At 34.7% G+C, this 22,487-nt stretch overlaps 1 protein-coding gene across 8 annotated transcripts in view; it reads right to left on the minus strand.

Annotated features, from left to right (window-relative positions):
• Nucleotides 1-22,487, minus strand: part of TNS3 (tensin 3) — a 505,245-nt gene that overhangs the window by 15,327 nt on the left and 467,431 nt on the right. For all 8 annotated transcript variants that reach the window (XM_074198249.1, XM_074198251.1, XM_074198245.1 and 5 more), the window contains 7 exons: nucleotides 20,171-20,339; nucleotides 18,047-18,690; nucleotides 17,290-17,376; nucleotides 12,230-12,361; nucleotides 7,527-7,622; nucleotides 5,509-5,586; nucleotides 4,549-4,626 (listed from right to left, as the gene is read on the minus strand). In XM_074198249.1, the coding sequence (XP_074054350.1) occupies nucleotides 4,549-4,626; nucleotides 5,509-5,586; nucleotides 7,527-7,622; nucleotides 12,230-12,361; nucleotides 17,290-17,376; nucleotides 18,047-18,690; nucleotides 20,171-20,339 (1,284 nt within the window). The remainder of the gene's footprint in view (nucleotides 1-4,548; nucleotides 4,627-5,508; nucleotides 5,587-7,526; nucleotides 7,623-12,229; nucleotides 12,362-17,289; nucleotides 17,377-18,046; nucleotides 18,691-20,170; nucleotides 20,340-22,487) is intronic.

Raw genomic sequence — 22,487 nt, forward strand, 5'->3', positions numbered from 1 at the left:
TTTCAATTGCCATGATTCCACTTCAAATTCCATATTGAATGTACCCATTTCCTTTCTCTTTTCCAAGTCTGTTGCACAAGTGTGACTTTATTTAGACTTCAGGTCACAATATGTTTTAAGGATAAGGGTCATTTCAAGAAACCTCTGATCAATTCCCTTAGCCACATAATTTTAAAAGGCTGATGAAGTGACAGTGGGGTAAGGATTGGGGATACTAAACCATTTCCTGCCATTTAGATAAGAACAGCTCTTCCTGTCACATAAAATAAAACGGAATTGTGAGGACTGATCAGACACTGGAAGGAAAATTATGACTGCCCTTTACAAACACATCTCATACATGAGTACTATGCCAATTGGCGGGGGGGGGGGGGGTGTCCATAAGCTTCCAACAAGATGCCTGGGAGCAGAGCAGGAATTGTTTTCTTAGAAAGTTTCAGTCTCAAGCGATCCAACTGGCTGATGTTTAGACATGAGCCAGAAATAACAATGGAGCTAAATAAAAATAGGTCCTTCCTGATTGCCTACTAAACTTCCAAATTTATACAATTTAACCCGATTAAGTTTAATTAAATTTCCACTGGGTTAAATGATCCTTGATATGATGTTTACCAGATGGGACTGTCTGGCATGTTCATTGGGAAGATTTCCCTTCCTTCTTAACACTGCCTACAATGTAGTTGTCTGGGATTGAATAGAGCAAAGCAATATGCTTAAACTTTAACAGACTCCAAAAAGCTCAAATCTATCATTCTATATATCAAGGAGTCAGTATCACTGTCTTTGGATCCAGTAACAATTGCAGCTTAAAGTTTGTCAAAGTCTAGACCATTAAGATTAGCCGCTTTCTCTAAACAGGTCAGAGGTAGCTTAAGTTCAATGATTTAAAATGATTAGTCCCTAGAAGTCAGTGAATTAAATTTGCTTTAATTTAGACTGAGGATTCTGTCACTCAAGGGCTGGGATTTTTTAAGTCTTTAAAAAAAAAGAGAAGTGAAATATGAATTCTTTTTAGAGGCCCACAGACTAATGTAGCTCTTTACTTTAAAGTTGTACATTCTTTTCTAGAGTTATTCCTTCCAGTCAATCTATTTTAAGTGAGAATTTATTAAGTATTTATTATATATACCAGACTCTGTTAGCTACTTGTGGTTGTCATTCTATTCAGTCATGTCTAACTCTTTGAGACTTCATTTGGAGTTTTCTTGTCAAAGATAGTAGAATGGTCTGCCATTTCCTTCTGAGGCAAAGAGGGTGAAGTGGCGTGCTCAGGATCACACAATTAATAAATGTCTGAGGCTAGACTTGGATTAGCCTTAGATTTTAAGCTTTGGGATCTTTTTCCAGCTCATTTCACAGATGAGGAAACAGGGAAACAAAGTGAAGTGACTTGCCCAGGGTCACATAGCCAGTAAGTAACTGAGGATGAATTTAAACTCAGGATGAGTCTCTGAGATTCAAGCCAACATTCTATTCTCCACTATATGATCCAGTTGTCTGGTTCTTGGGGATATTTACAGAAAACTGAGATTGTCCCTGCCCTCAAGAAGCAGACTTTCTATAAGGGTATACAATGTCCTCAGGTGTGTATGAAAAAAATATAATACACACACACACACATACATAATTAAAACAATGTAAGATTTTTCTGTTTTGGACTGACCACATCTATAATTTTATTTGTGTAGGAATTAAAAGCAATCACTATCATTGCAAGTTGCCACCTGTTCTACAACTTATTAACCAAAGAACTTGCCTAAGGTACTATGCAGTTAAGCATCTTGCTTATAGTCACGGGACCAGCTCATTTCATAAGCAGGATTTCAACTTAGATCTTTCTGACTTTTATTCACTACCCTCCACTACAGTATACACACAATATAAATACAAAATGACTTGGGGATACAGCACTAACAATTAGTGGAATCAGGAAAGGTTTCTTGATGAAAGACTGTTGAGTTGAGCCTTAAAGTGGGTTGTAGTTGTTTTAAAGGGTAGAATTTCAGAGGGAGAATATAACAGGCATGGAAAACTTTGCATTTACAAAGCCTAGTACACAATAAATAGTTATACCCCCACCTCTAAACCCCTAAGACATGGAAGTAAAATATCCCCAAATTTTGTGTATGAGGAATAGCAGATTGACAAATTTGGCTGGGACACAAGATGCTTGACAGGGAATAATAGAATCTTCCTCAGAAAATAGGCCAGATTTTGAAGAATTATAAATTCCAAGGCAGTTTATATATTACTCTAGAATCAATAGGAAGGTATTGAAGCTTCCTAAGCTAATGAGCAACTTGAGCTTTAAGAATATCAATTTAACACTTGTGTGGAGGATGGATTGGGAGAGAGACTAAAAGAAGGAAGTCCAAATTAAAAAGCTATTATGATATGCTGGGCGAGAGGGGATGAAAGACTTGACTGACATAGTTAAGGTGTGAATAAAGAGGACAGATGGGAAAAACATTGAGGTTTTTAATCTATAACACTTGGTGACTCACTGGATAATGAGGGAATAAGTCAGAATGAAGAATTGAAGATGATTCCTAATGTGTGAGCTATGTACGGTAAATGGAAAAATAGGCTTCTTTTCAACAGAAATGAGAATTTTTGGGGAAAGGATGAATTTAAAGGAAACTATCAAACATGTTGTAGCTGAGGTTAATATATAACATCTGGGTAGCAATGTCAATTTATAACTGTAAATAGAGGACTGCACTTCAGAGAGTTAAGAACTGGATCTGAATATTTGAGTTCTCCACACATAATCTATTCGTTGAATTCATGAGAGCTAATGCAATTGATGAGAAAGGTTAGAAAAATAACAACTTCTATTTAGGAGCCACATCCCACAAAGTGGCTATAAACAATGACTCAATTAAGACTAACAAAATAAAGAGGACCATGATAAAAAAATGTCATGAAACTCAATGAAGAAGAGTGTTCTGAAGAAGAAGGTGGTCCACCACTCTGTCAAACTGTAGAGTTCAATAAGGGTAAGGACCAAGGTCATGGAAATTTAGAAATAATGAGATCACTTGTGACCTTGAAACGATTGGTTTCAGGCAAATGGTGGGAAGAGAAGTTAGACTAAAAAGAGCTGAGGAGGTGGAAAAGTTGAATATAGGCAGCTTTTCTCTTTACTATAAGCAGGGAAAGAAAAAGAAATGGTACAACAATTTGAGTGGATGGTGCTGTTAAGTGAATTTTTTTAAAGACAGAGGTGATCTTGTCAAGTCTGAAGGCATCAAGGAAGAAATCAGTAAACTATAAAAATTTGAAAATTAGAGGGGAAAGAAAATGGAGAAAAAATCTGATGAAAAGTATAAGGGATAGGATTGGAGCAAGGTCACTAGTAGTGGGACTGGCACTAGCAAAAAGAATCTTTTACTCTAAGCCTAAATCAGAAGAGGAATGAATGAGGGATACTTCTGAGAGTTGAAAGTATGAAATTCTGAAGGCAAGGGAACATGACTAATGTTCTCAATTTTTTTTAGTGAATTATTACATAAGGTTCTCTGTTAATTTGGAATAGGAAAGCAAGGGTATAGACTGTATGAGAAGGTAAGATAAGCTTTATAATAGCTATTTTAGGACATTCAACAGAAATCTAAATAGAGAAAAATAAAAGAATGAATGTGTATCAATGAAGTACCATTTGAAATTAGATAACAAACTAGTGATGGATCCAGTCAGTACCACTGTCTGACTTCTTCCAACATATGACCAGGAAGGAGAAAGAAGATGGTGGCAGGAATCAAGGACAGGGTCTAGAAAGGAATCAGCAGTGGTTGGAAAATTTCCTTTGGCAGTCTGGTGAAGTATAAGGACAAGGACATACTTTTCAGAACAATTCTTTTAAATATGTAAAATATGCAAATATGTAAAATGTGTAAATACCATACCATGTAAAATAAATACATACCATGGGATTATAAAAGAAACCAGTTATACATATACACATATGTGTATATGCATGTGTATTTATATATGTGTATTTATATATGTGTATATGTATGTATGTATATATATGTATATATATATTTAAAGCATACACAAGTTCAGGGAACTCAAGCGAAGAATCTCTGCTATAAAAGAATCCTGATAACCCAAAGCACACACACATATATATATTTTAACACTGGACCTGAATAGGCTGGCATGGAGATCATAAATTCAAACTGCAAGTTTGTGGGTGGTTGCTGTTTTTGTTTTTCCTCTGATTAATCATTCTGCATACTTGCTATTTATTTCTCATCATAAAGACTGTTAAGGACAAATAGATAAAAGACTTCAATGTACATGTAGTTATCCTTTTGTACATCCTGGTTTCCCAACCTTCCAAAGGAGAGGAAGAACAGAAATTTGCAAGTATCTTGAAGAGTTCTGAATTTTAAACGATACAGAAAATTAATGGGACAGTCATGGGAAGAATTTGTAGGAAACATAACTGTATTTCTCTTCTTCTAGGGGTTTCTCACTACCTTTATTTATTAGATAAATATTAGCATCATTTAAGTGCGAAAGAAAGAAACAATTACCAACCTGCCCCTTGTTTGAGCAGCTCAGCCGCAGAATTCGCAGCCGTTTGTGGAGAATTTTCTGCCATCTCTTCTAATGGATCTGTAAGAAGTGAGAAAAAATAAATAACCACAGAGGTGAACAATATTATCTTCCTCTAAACCAGATATAAAACTTAAATGAAAGCAGGGATCACTAACCCATAAATAAAGATCCCTGTGGGCAGCATATTAATTAGGAAACTACTTATCAACATTATCTGTATTATAACATAGTTTAATTAGTTAAAAATTTCCCAATTATGTTTTAATCTATTGGGGGTATACTTGGGGGTGTAGCAGGGGACAACTTGGTCCAGACATACATGTCTAACATATCTCTTCTAGACCAGTCCAGTTCTGTCAGATACCTACATTATAATATCACATACTGAACTGAGAGTAATACTAAGACACTAAGACTCAAAGTTCAGTATAAATAATATTTCTCTTGCAATTTCACTATCCTTATTCTATATTCACTATTCACTATCCAAATTATGTTAGTTATTTTTAAGCAGTTTTCTCACCCTTTTGGACATGTTTCCTCATCCATAAATTGAGAAGGTTGGACTAGACAGTCTTTGAGAAGTTTTCCAAGTTTTATATCTAAAAGCTTACACTATGGAAATGGTATAGTATAGTGGAGAGAGTTTGTGATCATTAGATTCTCCAGAGAATGCATTCATAATAACTGTCCAGCTGGGTACCCCCTTTGGTATCTGTATAATTGCTTTTGTGATTCTAAAGGTAGAATAGACGTTTTTTCCCCCTCTATTAGATTTCACTTTCTTATTTCCAGCTCAGCATTTAATCATGTTTTGGGGCAAAGTCAGTTTTTCCTTTGCTCACACGTGTTTGCTGTGCTGAAATAGTTATATTTTGGGAATCATCAGAAAACTAACACAAAGACTGAAGAGAACATTATGCTTCTGAACAAACATACCTCTGTCTGGGATGAGGAGTTTGCACGGCAATGCCAGAGGGGTAATGGAATGCTGATATACCAAAGCTGTCAAACTCCCTGAATAAAAGATAAATTTAAGCAGGGAGGGAGGGAGAGGAGAAAAAGGGAAGAGAGGAGAGAAGGGAGAAGAGAGAGAGAGAGAGAGAGAGAGAGAGAGAGAGAGAGAGAGAGAGAGAGAGAGAAAGAGAGAGAGAGAGAGAGAGAGAGATTAAGTAAAATTCATAACTAATACGCAAACATACCATGAAATTACCAAGCTCCAAAGGAAAAAAAAAGTATTTTTAAAGTGCTCACATTACTGGTATTAATTTTCAATTTTACTATTTGAGAAATAAAGAATAATTGGTAATTTTTTTTCTGTTTAAGTGAGTTTTTTTTAAATCCAAGATGTAATGGACCAGTAAGATATCTAAATTTCCTATTATGGACCATCCTATGTTTAGAATTAGTTAACTCTGGGATCTAATGGGTGGAGACAGGCAACTGAGAAGGGAGAATGTACAGATAAAAAGACTAGGAGGCAAGGAGATGAGTGAGTCAGTTTTTAAAAATATGTTTTAAAAAGAAAGATTCTCTCATATAAAAATAGTTTTAAAGACTAGTAAAAATATGCCATGAAAGGTAGTCAGAAAACCTCAATCTGAAATACAATATCCATATTAGCCAAATTTCTCTAGCAAAGAAATATGAACTTAATCGGGGTATATATGAGATCTTTGAGGCAATTAGAAATCGAATGACCCACTAGAGTCTGATGCTTTAATCAGGAGAGACTGGGGGGCAGCTAGGTGGCACTGTGGATAGAGCACCATCCCTGGAGTCAGAAGGACCTGAGTTCAAATTTGATCTCATACACTTAATAGTTGCCTAGCTATGTGACCTTGGGCAAGTCACTTAACCCCATTGTCTTAAATAAATAATTTTTCTAAAATACCTAAATAACCAGAAGAGACTATGAGGGCATGTTTCTGGAATATCTCAGCTATTCCTATCCTTTCTACATAGGCAGAAATCTAGTCAGGTAAAATGTGATTGTAAGAGAAAAAGAGAAATAACAATGTTGAAAGCATCATTTACAGTGTCATCACTGTTACGCTCATCAAAAGTGAGATCGTGTTTGAAAACACTGAATAAAAAAAACCTGTGGTGCTTCCTGCCAAGCACTATCTGCCAACTGAGTCCTTTGCATTTTTGGACATTTGACTTTAATTGTTAGGAGTGCAAAGGACCATCTGGAAAACTTTTACTCTCTTTTACACTCAGTGGTCTTCCATCCTCATATGTGAACAAGACTAAGTTGAATCCCTATGGGACAATAGAAATGCAACAGAATAAATTAGGAATTCAATCAACCCAGGATTTTTAACCAATTTGACCTGATGAAATAATATTTTAATTTCAGCAATTAAGAAAAAAACAACAAACATTCTCTGAAAAGGTTGCCCTGCCAATCTGATTCTTTCCACAATGCTTTATCCTTTGGTAAAGAGAGGGGAAGGAACAAGAATTTATTAAGTGGCTACTAAATATTCAATGCTATGATCAGAGCTTACCATTCTTTTTCAAACATTTATTTATTTGACTCCTTATACTGGTCAGAAAATGAAAAGCTAGGAATTAGACTAAAAGAAAAATCAACTCACATCAGTTACAAATACACTTAAAGCTAGATGACATGACAAACATGTAAACTTTATAATCCCAGGTATTTGGTATATTAACAGAAAACTGAACTGGAAATGGGGGGATTCTGTTATTTTTCACCACAGACAACTTTTTTGTATACTAAGTAGATCTTGAGGCTGTTGGAATGACAGAAAAAATTGTTTTAGGGATGATAATTCATATCAGGAACATTCCAGGATCTGGGAGATACAAATTGACCTGGGAAGCAAAATACTACCATAGCAGAATTTGTAAATTTCTGTTTGGAGATCACAGTGGCTCTTTTCAGGTTTGTTTTTTAAACTTTGACAACAGTTTCCCAGGGAACTTACCAAAATATGGTTCATTTGGGCACCCTTTCAATCGCACTCCCTTAGAGGTACATTCAATCAAAAAATGCCTGACGAGTTCATTGGCCAAATCTCCGGCTGTAGTAAAGAATATTAAAAAAGAGAGAGAGAAAAGAAGGAACCATTAAATAAGACATTTAGGAAGGGATGAAAAGAGATATGAAAAGGGATCTCTCTTGATAATGCATTGATGGCAAAAGTAAACAAACTGCCAAATAATGAATGTGTTTAGTAACTGTGATCCTGGAAATGCAGATAGATGCTGGATGAAAAAACATATTTGGATAGTATAATCTCACAGTTATAATATTTGTGTGGGAACCATTGAATGTCTGCTGGTAAAAACTAAGAATAACAAAATCATCCATCAGAAAAATGTAAACAAAGGGATGGGGTGGAAAGGGAGCAGAATGAATGTAAGCTGGCAAAAAATTTCTAAATAAGAAGATCACAAAACAAATATGAATCTATGTATATAAATATATTCACACATATATTCCTAAAGCAGGAATTAAAATGTTCTTATTTTTTCATTTTTTTTTTTTTGGAAAGGCAATGAGCTTAAGTGACTTGCCCAAAGTCACACAGCTAGGTAATTATTAAGTGTCTGAGGCTGGACTTGAACTCAGGTCCTTCTGACTCCAGGGCCAGTGCTCTATCTACTGTGCCATCTAGCTGCCCCAAATATTCTCATTTTTAATAAATAAACTCAAGTAGTATCAGAGGTTTGGAGCTTTGAAGGACTTTGGGAAATCTATCTTTTTTAACTCCCTCATTTTATACAAATTAACCTGAGGTCTGGAGGTTGCGGTGACTTTGTAAAGGTCACACAGATAATAAGAAGCAGGACTGGGAAATTAAATTAAAGCAAATTAAATGACTGTCTTTTGACTCCAAAACCAATGGTCTTTCCACCATACCAGATGACAAGACCATTAACAATTTTTGCATTTTTTTCTACAAACTCAGAATAGAAATCAAACCACACAATATAACATAATGTGCAACTGAGTGGTAAAATCATCCTGATAATAGAAAAATACAAACATTATAAGAACATAAGGAAAAAAGAATTAGTGTTTTTATATGAATATATCCAACACAAATTCTGAATATAAAATGGAATTTTGGAGATGTGGTGGTGATGTCTAGGGAAATAAAGTGACTAATTTGAAGAGAAGTAATAAAAAAAAATCACAAAAATAGGATGTCAATACACCAAATTGTAGGGGACAAAATAATCCAATGCTGCCAAAACAAAAAGAGCATTAGAATTCTGGTTGGGATGCCAGTGCTAAGAAATAACAACTTCAAATCAAAGTGACTAGGGATCATATATAGAAAATTCTCAATTGGGAGCAGAGTAGTGTCTTCCTCCAGCCTGTTTCCATGGTATTTAATATTGTTAGGATGACTCATTGAGCATATTAGTTAGTTTTAGTGAACCTTCCAACCCTCTTCTTGGATCTTGAAATTCTATTGCCACACCAAGAATATAGCTAAAGGCACCATAGACAAGACATCATTTTATCCAATAGACAAAGTGAAAGCAGCCACTGTTTTGTATCCATAAGCCTTTCTTAATTATAAACATCCTGTATTTTGTTACCTTAAAGTTAACAAGGAGGTCAAAGGAACCCGGAGAGGAAAAAAAAAAGACATGAGCACCATTCAGTGACCAAGGAAGGCCTTTTTCTTTAAAGTAACCTAATATGGAACTACGGATATTTTTAAATATATCACCACTTAAATTTCTAAACAGATTAATGAATTTCATATTTTTAATTTATTTTTCAAAGCTGAATATGTGCATGCATATGCATGCATATGTTTGCATATATGCACATGTGTGTGTATATGTGCACATTCTATAAGTTAGGACCTAAGAGCCAATAGATAATGTAAAAATCTCTATTCATTTAAAAAAATACGATGTTTAATTAAAAGCAACGTTCAATTTCAATATCGCTAATTCTACTTAGTTACTATATACTTTTAAATTAACTGATTTCAACACATGAAATAACTCATTAAATCTTGTCTACTAATTTACTTAAATAATTCCTTCATTATTGAACATTTAGGTTGTTTCTACTTTTTTTGCAAGTGAAGTAATGTCAATATACATTTTTTAAAGCTTTTTATAGGAGGTAGGAAGAGGTTCAAAATTTTCAGGGTATCTTCTCAACATTGGCATTTTTGGATCAAAAAGTTCTAACTTTTACTTGACATACCTAGGTTGCCCCACCAAACTTTCTATGTATTTGCAACAATGCCTGAAGAAAACATGTGTATTACTTTTTTTTTTCACAATCCTGCCAGAACTGGATTAAGATGCTTTTAAATTAATTTTGCAAATGCAATGGGTATAAAATGTTAGATGAAAATTGTCTTATTTGTAGTTATTAATGAAGTTATACCTATTTCAAGTGATTATTTCAGTGACTTTTCATTTTTCCCTCCTATCATCCATCAAGAAGCATTTCTTAAATGCTAACTGTTTGCAAGGTACTGTGCTAAGTTCTGGGAACGTAAGAAAAAGAAAAAATAATATGTGTGGAGACAGCATATATAAATTGAGAACCTGAAAAAAAAACTATTTATATTCTTTGAAAATGTATTCATTAACAACTGGAAGTTAAATTTGCAAACTTTTAACATTTCTATATGTACATATAAATTATATATACACGAAGATCAAATTTTATTTCATATTTGCTTAATTTTTTAAATATATTTTTCTTTGTAAAAAGACTTTACTAATATAAAAATATTTTATTTTATGCAGACAAGTGCAAAAAATTTTTCTGTTAATTATTCTTTATATTTGTTGGGATAGAAAAACAATCATCTATCCTCCACAACTTAATCCTTATTCCTGCTTAATATAAGTACCATTATACAACATGCTTTATGTCAAATCCATTCAATTCAACCAGTATTTCTTCAACATTTATGTTTTAGGTCCCTACCTTCCTCAAAGGGTTGTTTCTAGGAAAGTGGTTTATGAGCCTTAACATAATATAAAAAATGTGAATTATGAATAATAGTCAGAACCCTTCAGATGTAATTTTAAAACTTTCAAGATCTGGGCATAAAAGCCTTTTCAGATATTCTCTCTCAGAACACCTTTATTCTCTACTTAATTTTGATAACTCAAAGTTTCCCTAACTTTTCTATCTCTGCACCTTTTCTTCATATTATTTCTTCTTCTTCTTGGGATGTTCCTCCAGGTGTTGTACCTCCATCAAAATATTAGACAGTTTTCAAGAGATGCAGTCCCCTCCCTCTAATGAAGTATTTCCTCCCTACCAATATGAACTTTAGTCAAAAGAGAATCTTTGATTTGCTATCTTATAAGGAAGGATATGTCCTGATTAATGGAGTAAAAACTCACCTAACACAGCCAAACCTATCCATTACCAGACTAAGTTTCACATCCTTCCCTTTCCAGTGAGTTAGAAGAGCTTTCCCAATACCCACATCTTAAGCTCTGCCCTACTTCTATTTTAATAACTTACTCTTCCCTCCATTTTCCATTTTTTATCCATTACAACTATGGCTACTGGAAGAGTTGTGTCAATTCCTATGTTCTACTAACTAGCCTCTAATTTTAAAAAACACAACACCTATCCTTGGTCAACACTCTCATTATGTGTTTTCTCTCCCTTTTAAAATATAAGTTGGTGAGAAAAAAAACCTTCAGAATCTGATGGACACTTTACAAAAATTATCTCTTATGTATCTCTTTCCCTTAATCCTAATTCCTCATACCAAAAATGACCCATCTGTAAACATGTTTATCAAAAGTATGTATGTACAATGTTAATCTGACTGTTTGCCACTGAGGGGAGTGGGGTAAGAAGGGAGGGTAGAAGGAAATTTTGTAATTTTAAAAAATATACATGAGTATATGGATGAATGTTGAAAAAACTTTTATAACGGTATTTGGAAAAATAAAATATCAATAAAAATATGATGATGGATTTCTCTCTGCTTCTATATTGGTATCCCCACCAGTTAATATAGTAAGCTTACTAAATGATTTTCATTTATTCACTCATTCCAGTCAAATAATGATTATTTTTACAATTAAAATGATTCCATTGTTAATCTGTAGAGCTTGATAAAATTTTATTTTTAATAATGGAGGTTTATAGATGCATGGTAGTTGAGTAGTAGAAGTATATTTGAGGATTTTTTGGAAACATGGAGGAGAATTTAGGTCCCATGGCCATCTCTTGAAATTATAAGACCTCTCATGTGGAACATCCTACTATGAAACTCTCTAATTTTATCTTAGAAAACTAATCTTTGGAGCAAATCTCATTCTTGTTTGGATAAGTGAGGCAGGGGTAAATAAACTGAAACTATGTAGGGAAAAAAAAGATTTAGGCTTCACCAATAAAGATAAAGAATAACTCAAAGGTCAAAAAGGCAAACATAAATATAAATAAATCTTCTAGGAGTTTTATAAGAAAAATACTCCCTAAACCATTTCCCAAGAGCAGAGAAATCAACAGATTGCTGAATCAGACACCAAGTTAATCATGGGATTTGACTGGTTCTGAATAAGACACAGATTTGAGATGCTGTAATTGCATCTAACTGGGACAAGTGCCTGAGACTCCTCCACCCACATCACCCTAAGTAACTTTTTTCCTTTGTAAATGAGAGCACAATACCTTTCTTATTAAGCTGCAGGACTGAAGGAGGAGGCGTAGCAACCTTCATGGCCAGGCCATAGGCTCCCCGGAAAGAGTGGCTGTCCCGAACAATGAACGAGCCTGGTTCTTTATCCTTCAGCATGGCAATAGCTGCAGGGACCATAGGGAGAAATAAAGAGACACATGTTGTCAGTCCCAGACAAAGAGGCTCTTCTCTATGGCCCTATTATACCATGAGCAATGACCTTCTCCCTCCCTCATTTCTTTCTAGAACAATTATTTCAGTTACTCTGCAGTAAGTATAACTTTTAAAAGAGAACATCCTTCTTCTGTCTTGTGCCCTATGAAGAAAGAATAAAGTGATCCCTAGGTTGGCTTCCTCTTCTAGACACATACACTTACACCACATGTTTTGCCTTGTAATAAAGAAAAGATGTTGGGTTTTTGTTTTCAAAAAAATTTCAGTATTTGTAATGCTTTCAGGTGAAGAAGTGATGGGACTGGTGAAAGTAGGAGATAAGTTTCTCATCCAGGATGAAGGGGAGGATTAAAATTATATAGACACATAAAAATACTCATTCTAAATTGTTCAACAAAGCATGGAGTATATATAAAGTATGTTGGTCCTAATCTTGGACAAGTTTATGAGACATTTAACTAATATGAACTACTATTCAGAAATAAAAACAGTTCCACCAAACGCATGTTAGCCTTTTATCCAAATATTTGAAACTCAGAAGGACTGTCTACACAGGATAGAGGGAGGGGGGAAATGATGATTTGACTCAAGTTTCTTAGAGCAGAATGTTGATCAGAGAGCTTGTAAGGAAGTTTACAGTCTGCAAATGCTTTGATTCAGGCCAGATTCCTACAGTGATATTCAAAAATCACTTTTCCTAGTTTGATCCCTCAAAATCTTTGTCCTTCTCAAAGTCAGAAGGAAAAATATTTAGAAGAGAAACGTTTTCTTAGCTGATTTGTCTGAAGTGAACTAAGAGAGAAGAAATAAAAAGAGGGAAGTTGTAGCCTTGCCTCATGAAACCACCTTGTATGATCCATGAGAGCTGACCCAAATAACTGGGTGATAAATACCAACATGAAAGTAATCCATCTTTTTTATTGCTACAAATAATATTTATAATTTTTAAATAACAAAATTATTTAAATTATTAACCTGTTTATAAAACAAATGTCTTTTATTGGTAATTAAAACAATCTTTTTTATTTACTTAACTGGTTACATGAAAATGAAAAGAACTAGATTGTGTGTTTGTGTGTTTGTGTGTTTGTGTGTGTGTGTGTGTGTGTGTGTATGTCTGTTTTGGTGTTTGAGCAGGGAGGAAATTAAATACCTTGGTATCATCTCAATGCTAGAGCAAAGCAAAATAGGAGCAAAGAAACTACTTAACTCACTTGTCTTATCTCTGGACTGAATGCAGGCTGAGATTACGAAGCTAAGTCTGAGATGGTCTAGTCAAGGTCATCAGTGTGGAGTTGGGAACAAATTAGGTCTGTCTCAAGTCAGATTGATTCAGGGAACACATTTCAATACTAATTTATTTTTATTGTTATTTAAAATACTGAGAGAATATAAAAGTGCATATAGATGAAAAAATAAAAATAAAAGAGTAAAAAAATAAGATACTAGAGACGAGAGAGAGAGACAGAAAGACAGACACACACACACACACACACAGGAAGAGAGAGAGAGAGAGAGAGAGAGAGAGAGAGAGAGAGAGAGAGAATGGCCTCACAAGGAATCCTAGTCCCATGCATACAGCTTAAAAACTGAAATGTTCTTTCAACCAATTAACTAAAATGATAAGTGGGAAGTGGCAGGGGACTGTGGAAGCCTTGCCACATCAAGACTTGAACCTTAACTCTGCTGGCAAGAAACCATCAATGATAGCAAGCACCTGGAAGACTTAGCAGGGGTCTTAGTGTGAACAACAAAATGTACTCAAAATACTGTGTGATACCTCAAAAAAAATTTAAAATTAGACACTTATGTTCTCCTTACGTACCTGTGGAGATCTGAAATTTTTCAGTTCTGGAGAAAAATGTGTGTCATATAGATATTAATTATTCTTTTAAAAACTATAGGATTCTCCTGTAGATCCATTTGAACTAAGGGATCTGTTTTTTGGTAGCTCCTTGAAAGTGAGTTCCATTTAGAAATGTTTGCTTACAGCTTATTTTTTTCTCGAATAAGATTGCTTAATTAGATTAGCTGGCTTCATATTTTTTTTAGATTTGTAGCTGTTTTCTAGCTCAGTTTTACTGGCATGTGATTTTATGAATTTTCTAGCTTCTCTGCTGTAATTTCATCTTGTTAATTTTAAATTTTATTAGATTTTTCTTTTTGAAATAATTTTAATAATAATAATTACTAATCTCTAGATAATATTAACAAAGTGACAGTAACTGGGCCAAATTAACCTTGGGAGGTAGGTGATGGTAGGTGCTATTATCATTCCTATTTTACAAATGAGGCAAACAGAATTTAAGTGATTTGCCCAAGGTCACATAACTAGTGTCTGAAGCCCAATTTGAACTCAAGTTTTCCTGACTTCATGAAGGACCAGAGTTCCATTCATTATGCTACCTAGCTGCCCCTAGCTAAAGTTATGGTGATTTTCTAAGCCTCTTCAAAAGAACAGTTTTTAGTAGTTATTTTTTGTCAATTCTATCATCATTTCCCAACTTATCTACTTCTCCACTAATTTCCAAAATTTCCTATTTTGAACTTCTTAATTTTTTAATTTGTACATTGTCCAATTGGGGATTTGATCTTGTTTTTTTTTTTTTAGAATTTTGTTTTTTAATAAGACAAAGCTATTCCAAAGCTCAGATTCCAGTATTTAGGACACAAAAGGGACCTGCTATTTGTTCCCCCACTGAGTATTCTACCTCTGTCCCAAACAGGTAGACCTGAATTTGAAAGAGCATAGGAGTAGGTAGAATGAATATGTATATATATATATATATATATATATATATATATATATATATATATTGATCACACAAGTTACTACTACATGGGCCATTGTTTCATTTTAGAATGATTTTTCTTTCATTCAAAAAACACTAAAGAGGCCCACAAACTAGAAAGTCTTAATCCCCTTTATTCAGATACATTTTGTTTCAACTTTGTCACTATCTTTTAAATTGCTTTCCATATTAAATGGTGCAATACACTTGGAAGGCAAACAAAAGACTGAGTAAAAATAGGATTTCCTTCTTTTCTACCTCCTCTGATGTTTCCATGTTCAATCTCAGCAAATCACTATATTTTCATATCTTATTTTTTTTAATCATTGTTCATTGACTAGGGATTTGACAAGTGAAAAACTGAAGAGATTATACTCTATTCTACTCCCTCATTACTTCCCCTTAAGGTTTCATTACAATAATGACAGCTAACATTTATATAATAATTTACAATTTGCCAAGCACTTTTGTAGGCTATTCTTGTTCCCATTTTAAAGAGAAGGCAACACTGAAAGAGGTTGAAGGACCTGCCAGTGTTATTCAACTAGCAAGTGTCTAAGGGAGATTTGAATTCAGATCTTCCAGACTTCAAGTTCAGATCCCTAGTTAAATCTTTTAAAAAGGCAAAAATATTTGCAAATGCCAAACTTCTAGGAAGAAAAAAATTACAAAAAAGAAAAAAAGGTTAGCATCTCATTTGCCAATAGGCTTAAGCTATCATAGCACTGATCAAGAATTTATCGTAGTTTAAGCTTTGGTCATATTTTCAGGGATTGTGTTAGTTTTCAGCAAAGCCTGAGAAGGCTATATCTACAGTGAAAGTGTGATTATTAATTATAATTAAATTATTACATATCATATATTAAATCAATTTTATTAATAAATTAAATTGATACCAATGAATAATTTGAAATAAATTAATTTAATTAATACTAATTAATAATTAAAAGCTTAAAAGTAATCTGAACTAAAACTACAAATAATCTTACAGTTAAAAAATGATTTATACAAACCTCTTAATTTCATCCAGAAAACAATCTTATGAATTACATATTACTACTACTACTACTACAAGAAGTATTTTCTCCATTTTACAAATGAGGAAACTGAGAATCAGAGAGGTCAAGAGACTTGACAGTCATGAATATAGCTATTTAAGTGTCGGAGATGACTCAGTGGGGAGGGCAACAATCTGAATCCAAATATTTCTCTAATGCTTAATATCTGTGTGACTCTGGACAAGTCATTAACCTCTCTGGTCCTCAGTCTCTTCATGTGTGAAATGAGACAGCTGACCTCAATGGTCTTTGAGATTCCTTCCAGCTTTTAGTCTATGATTCTATGACCCCAAGATATATGCCCTTCCATATGAATTCAAGGTAACAAGATGATAAATCCACACCTTTATTAAGAATATATCTACATAAGGTGATATATCCCCATATTTTCAATTAGATCATATGCCAGTAGGAAAACAAATACATATGATTCCTCCATTTCCAACCCTAACTATACATTTCAACTAAACATTCAGGAAGAAAAACTGAAATTAAAAAGAGATGGCATCCTTTTCTGCATCTCTTCTTTCTCTTAAAAAATAAGATTTAATAAAAACTGATCAAAACATAAAAGAGTTGGGTAGAGATGGCTCTGAAGACATGATAGGTATGGATCCACTACTCACAGTTATTAGCTATTTCAGCATCAGCTGTTAGAAGTCTAAGGGTCTCCTGGGGATTCCCAGACTGGTTCATGGGGCAATAGTCTGCATATGGTATGCACATTACCCTTGCCTATTGCTCATGTCTCTCTCTCTCTCTCTCTCTCTCTCTCTCTCTCTCTCTCTCTCTCTCTCTCTCATTAGTGCTAAAACTTCTAATAAAAGTTTAAAGGTAATAGTATTTTCCCCTAGGGCAGCACAATAAAATGTAGTCCGCATTCTAATTAAACCAAGCCTAATTAAATCCACATTAATGAATCCTAACTTGGTTTTCAGATGCCTACAGGCTAAATTTTTCTCCCCTTTTCCTGGAGTTGCAGATATTTCAAATGTATATACTTAATATTTCTCATCTTTAATGCCATACCTTGCTCCCTTGAAATGTCTGCCTTGTACCAGAACTTGGATGTGTCTTGAACAAATTTTACAGTCACATGTTTATCAGTTGGATTTTCTACAAAACAAAATTAGAAGGCATTCATTGCAAAGGTCATTTCCTGCTGTAACTTCTCGCCTCAGTCAGTAAGGTTCTGATTAACTAGGAATTTAGGGTTCAACCACTGGGGTGGTAGGGGCAGTGGGGAGAAAGAATACCATAATTTAAATGAGAGTCTTGGGGAAAGTATGAAATATTTTAAGAACACAAAAATAAACAAACCAGGATACTTTGATTAGGAGTTTGCAAGGACCATTAAAAAGCTTTTTTAAAGCTATAAAACTTGAAAATATGTACTTTAAAAAACTTCTTTTAAATATGGAGCTCAGCAGGACAACAATTTTGCCTGATAGGAAAATGGAATGACTAGCAACATCTGTGTTACCTACGCCTGCCTTGAATCCAACTTGTAGACATGAAGAAGTCAAGAATAGGTTAATAGGAAGCATTTTGGATTACCCTTTGCTAGCAGTTTGGCACCATAACAAGAATTACAGTTGTATCTCTCTGACACAAAGCTTCCGAGTAATCTGGTCTGTTGTCATTTAAGACTAATTTACACAAGAGCCAGTGAAGGCATTTTTGTTTTTAATAAACATTCAAAAAGCTAATTAAACTCAGCTCTGAAGACTGCCATATTCAGTATGCAGAGATTACTGATCATTTGATATGAAATAATATCACCTACCTGGCAAGGGGGAGGTGCCTAAAACTTTAGAAAAGTCTGGAAGGACATTTGGGAAAGGGATGCTGATGGTACTCCCACTATGGGGACTGGAAAAGCCACTGGATGATGGAGAAACAGAGCCAAAGGAGCGGTCTCCTTCCGATGTCCTCTTCTTCTCTGGAAGGGGTGGTTGTGAATGGAGGGATAATCCTGCATGCTGTAGGATTGGACTATGCTGATTACTGTGTCCAGGGGTCACTGTGAGAAAATTATGAGGCAAGAAACCATTGTCGACAACTCCTGCCAGTGGGGCAATGGGTGGTTTCGATGCACCATTGGAAGTAGCCAGTAAGGTTCCTGGTTTCTCATCAGCCTGGAGGCTATTGCCAATGCTAGGTCCTCCAAAGTTTAGGAAGGCCCGGCCACTTGGGTTGGCCAGAATTTCTTGAGACTGTTCTGCTGATGAATTTTCATGATTGTTTAGATTAGAAACCTGCAGCTCCGAAGGTGAAAAATGAGACAAGAGTGAAGAATCTGGTACTGGATTGGAAAACTCTGAACCCCCAAGGAAGCCTGTGGGTCGGCTGCTCCCCATCATTGACAGCTGTGGTGAAAGAGTAGATTTGGGACTGTTCTCTAGCCATTGGTGCTCTGCTGTGGAAGGACTATTTAAAAAGAAAACAAAAGAACCAGTAAAATGAGAAAAATGTGGCAGCACCAGATGCAATAGAAAAAGGAACTAGCAAAATTGGACTCCTGGAAGGAATCCCAGCAGCCTACTAGACCATCTCATAACCCAAAGGAATCCTCATTATAACATACTCAGACACAAGTCGCTAGGGAAGGTGACCCTACCACCTCTTGAAGCAGCCTATTCTACTTATGGGCAGATATGAGTGATAAGAAGTTTTCCTCATAACCATCCCTAAACTGCAGCTCTAATATTATTCCCCCTAATCCAAATCCTTTAAAGATTCTGTCATCATCAACTAAATAAAGTTTAATGCCAAGGCAAGACATTTCTAGCCTGTGATCAACACTTACCTTCCCAAACTCTTGTTCCAGAACTCCCTTCTTGTACCCTGTGCTCCAGACATACTTGCATATGACTTCTCAGACATACCCAAGTTTTCCTGTTCTGCTCATTCCTTCTGCCTAGAATGACTTCCTTGGTCATGTCTGTTGATAAGATACTACAAGCCTTACCTAAGTGTGCACCTTCTCTAAGACATATTGCTTAATCCTTATATCCAGAAGGTAACTTCTTTAAATTCACATAATCCCTTGTATGTTTAATTAACTCCAGTAAAATGAGATGTGTTATACTAATTTCTGTAGAGCTTCTAATTTCTGCTTTGAGACCGTAAATTCTTGGTTGGGTGGAGAGATGGAATATCTTATTCATTAATTTTTTAAAATTTATTTCTTTTTTTAGTACTAATTGTGGAGGTAATCACTGTGTGTTGATTTATTTAGTGAATGATTATCTCATATGATTCTTACTACCACACTATGAAGTAGGTTGGGTAGTAAACTATCTCATTTTATATATTTACAGTTTTCTATGTCAACCATGTCTTGAGCAGGGTCATTTACTCAGCAGTAGTCAGGATAAAACCCAGATTTCCTGATCTCTAGCCTAGTAATCTTTTTATTTTATTCACCTTTGCCAGGGCAAAAGGTCTAATCCCTCTACTGATATGTGGCTAATTTGTACAAATTTGGTCATCCTCCATAAGAAACTCCTGTTTTATGACCAATGGAGTCTGTGATTATGGAAGATAATAGAGACAAATGGCCAACGTGGAGGATTTACCCCATGCCCATAGCCCACATGGTAGGATATTTTAAGTAGGAGCTACAGAGTTATTGTCAAAGTAATATGCTGGCATTAATTTCCCCAAATCTACTAGTGATAATTCAGTGACAGATTTTATTAATGAATATGATTGATAACAAAGATTTCTATAGAAGATGAATGTTTTTTTTTTTACTTAAAACACTTTATTTAGTTCATGAATACATTCAGAGCAAAGTAGAGGCAACTGCAATCCAATTTGAAAATCATTTCCTCTATTTTCTAACTGCCTCAAAGCCCATTTCTTTAATGGGAATAGGTGATATTTGCCAATGGGTTCTGCCTACCTCTCGCCTCTCTGGAGGGGGTTATTGCTTGAAGTTGTACAGGCAGATGGAAAGGTCCGTTGACAAGGAGTTGTTGGCCTCTCAGACCGAAACAGAGCAGGGTTTGTTCCAATTGGACTGTCTGACATCACCACTGAGTGATTAAGGCCCTCAGTGTAACTCCGAGGTTCTATAAGAAAAAAAAAAAAACAAACACAAATAGAATCCAGTCAAAGTTTTTAGGAAAATCTCTAATAAATATAATTTCAGAAATTATAATTCTTTTAAATGAAATGTCTGACATTCTGACTGCTTTATGAAGACCACAGATGCAATAGCCAATTAAAACATGGTACATGGAAAAAGGTGCTCCTTGTTCACTTGGTCATTTTACATTAATATGAGGTTAAGTGAAAAAAAAAACTCAGTTGGCTGCCTTTTCTCCAGACTCGCCCAATTTCAAAAGCAGAGAGAAAATCATCTATGTTGACCTTCTACCCTATTTCCAGTATGTGTCTAATTCATTTTTGTTTCCTAAGATTTCAGCGGATAACTCACATTTGTATTGCACTTTAGAATCGACATGATAATTTCCCCCCCCCCTTTTCTTGTTCTAGAGAGCAAGGTGAAGATTAGAGAAGTAAAATTACTGAAAAGTCTGTCAGATTTTGGTCCCAGAAAATGGAATTACGAATAATTAACGAAAGTGGTCCAGAGACCCCTTTAGAGTATTTCATAGGGAAAAAAGAAATGTACACTGCTGAGCTGCCTTGAGCATGGCATTGGAGACACAGTGATTGCTTTGGGGAGATATTATAGAGGTAATTCTTAGTAAGGTAAAGATAGACCTCTTGCAACTTTCTGTTTCAATAGGAAATATCATATATACCAATAAATCTTGAAGTCAAAATCTAAACTAAGGTTTCTTTGTTCTAGAGAATCTCCTTCTCCTATCTTTCTTTTCTTCCATCCCTTGGCTTTGTAGACAATAGAAAAATATGAATACATAGTGTCATTCAACTGGCTTCTTTTCAAGCTGCTCTTTGGATGGAATTATTAAAGAAATTAAATTTGATTTCTACTATTTGAGTAGATTAAACAAATTTCTCAATTTACAAAATGAAGTGTTACAAACATTGGCAGCAGTTTACTTCTAAATATAAACTATTTCTAAGCAAAGTTACAGTAAAAAGATTCATATTTCATTTTGTGGAAGTCAGATCATTGATGATCAGTGAGGCCCCTTTCCGAAAGGGTTCTTCTGGTACATTATACATCATTTTCTGATATTTCTAATGTTATTTTTATGGGCAGCTAGGTGCATAGTAGAATGGAGTGCCAGACCTGAAAACTCATCATCTTCCTGAGTTTAAATCTGTCTTTAGACATGACACTGGGCAAAGTACTTAACCTAGTTTGTCTCAATTCCTCATCTAAACAATGATCTGGAGAAGTAAACAGTGAATCACTCCAGTATCTTTTTCAAGAAAACCAAAATGGAGTGATGAAGAACCAGTCATAACTCAAAAACAAATGAAAAACAACAAATCTGATCTTTTCCTCTAATACTTATTTTTACTCATTTCATTTTTCTCAAGGAATAACTTGTTTCCCCTGTATCTTAAAAACAGGTCATGTTTTATACTACAGAAAATAGGTTCATGATAAACAAAGTCATCCTTTACCAGTTGAAAGACACATCATTCCATTTGAATCTTATTTGGCTAAAGAAAACATGGACTCAAGGATTTAGTAATTCTTGGAAATGCTCGGCTCTACCTGCATATAGGACTCTTAAATTTCAGTAGGCTTTCAGGTAGAAAAACTCAAAGGGATATTACCAGGTCTCTGGTGCATCACTCTTATTTTTCTGATGAAACCAATAGATATTGAATCACTTGTCCAAACTAACATAGATTATATAGAAAGCAGAGGCAGGAATGAAACCAGTATCCACTGATTCCACATTTCATGTGCCTTCCTCTATATTACTGTCCCCCCATAAATGAGTCTAGGATTAAGGTAAAGAGACTCCAAATGTCAAAATGCAAATATTCAATTAGTATTGAATACTGTAAGTATATACAGCAACATCTTTTCTAAGTTTATGAAAATAGCAATTATAGCTAAGAAAAGTTTTACTGACATGATCATTAAGTCAAGTAGTTTCTAAAATTACCAAGTTTTGTATTCTTTGAATGGAATGCCCATCATTAAGCACTTATTTCTGAAAGTTGCTCAACCATTAAGGAAAAATGAAACTAGACCATTCAAATAAATCTTAGAGCTATCAAACTGATGGGTTAAGAAATGATATATTTTCATACACAAACTTTTT

The sequence above is a fragment of the Macrotis lagotis genome, chromosome 8 (genome assembly GCF_037893015.1).
Source record: "Macrotis lagotis isolate mMagLag1 chromosome 8, bilby.v1.9.chrom.fasta, whole genome shotgun sequence".
Taxonomy (NCBI): Eukaryota; Metazoa; Chordata; class Mammalia; order Peramelemorphia; family Peramelidae; genus Macrotis; species Macrotis lagotis.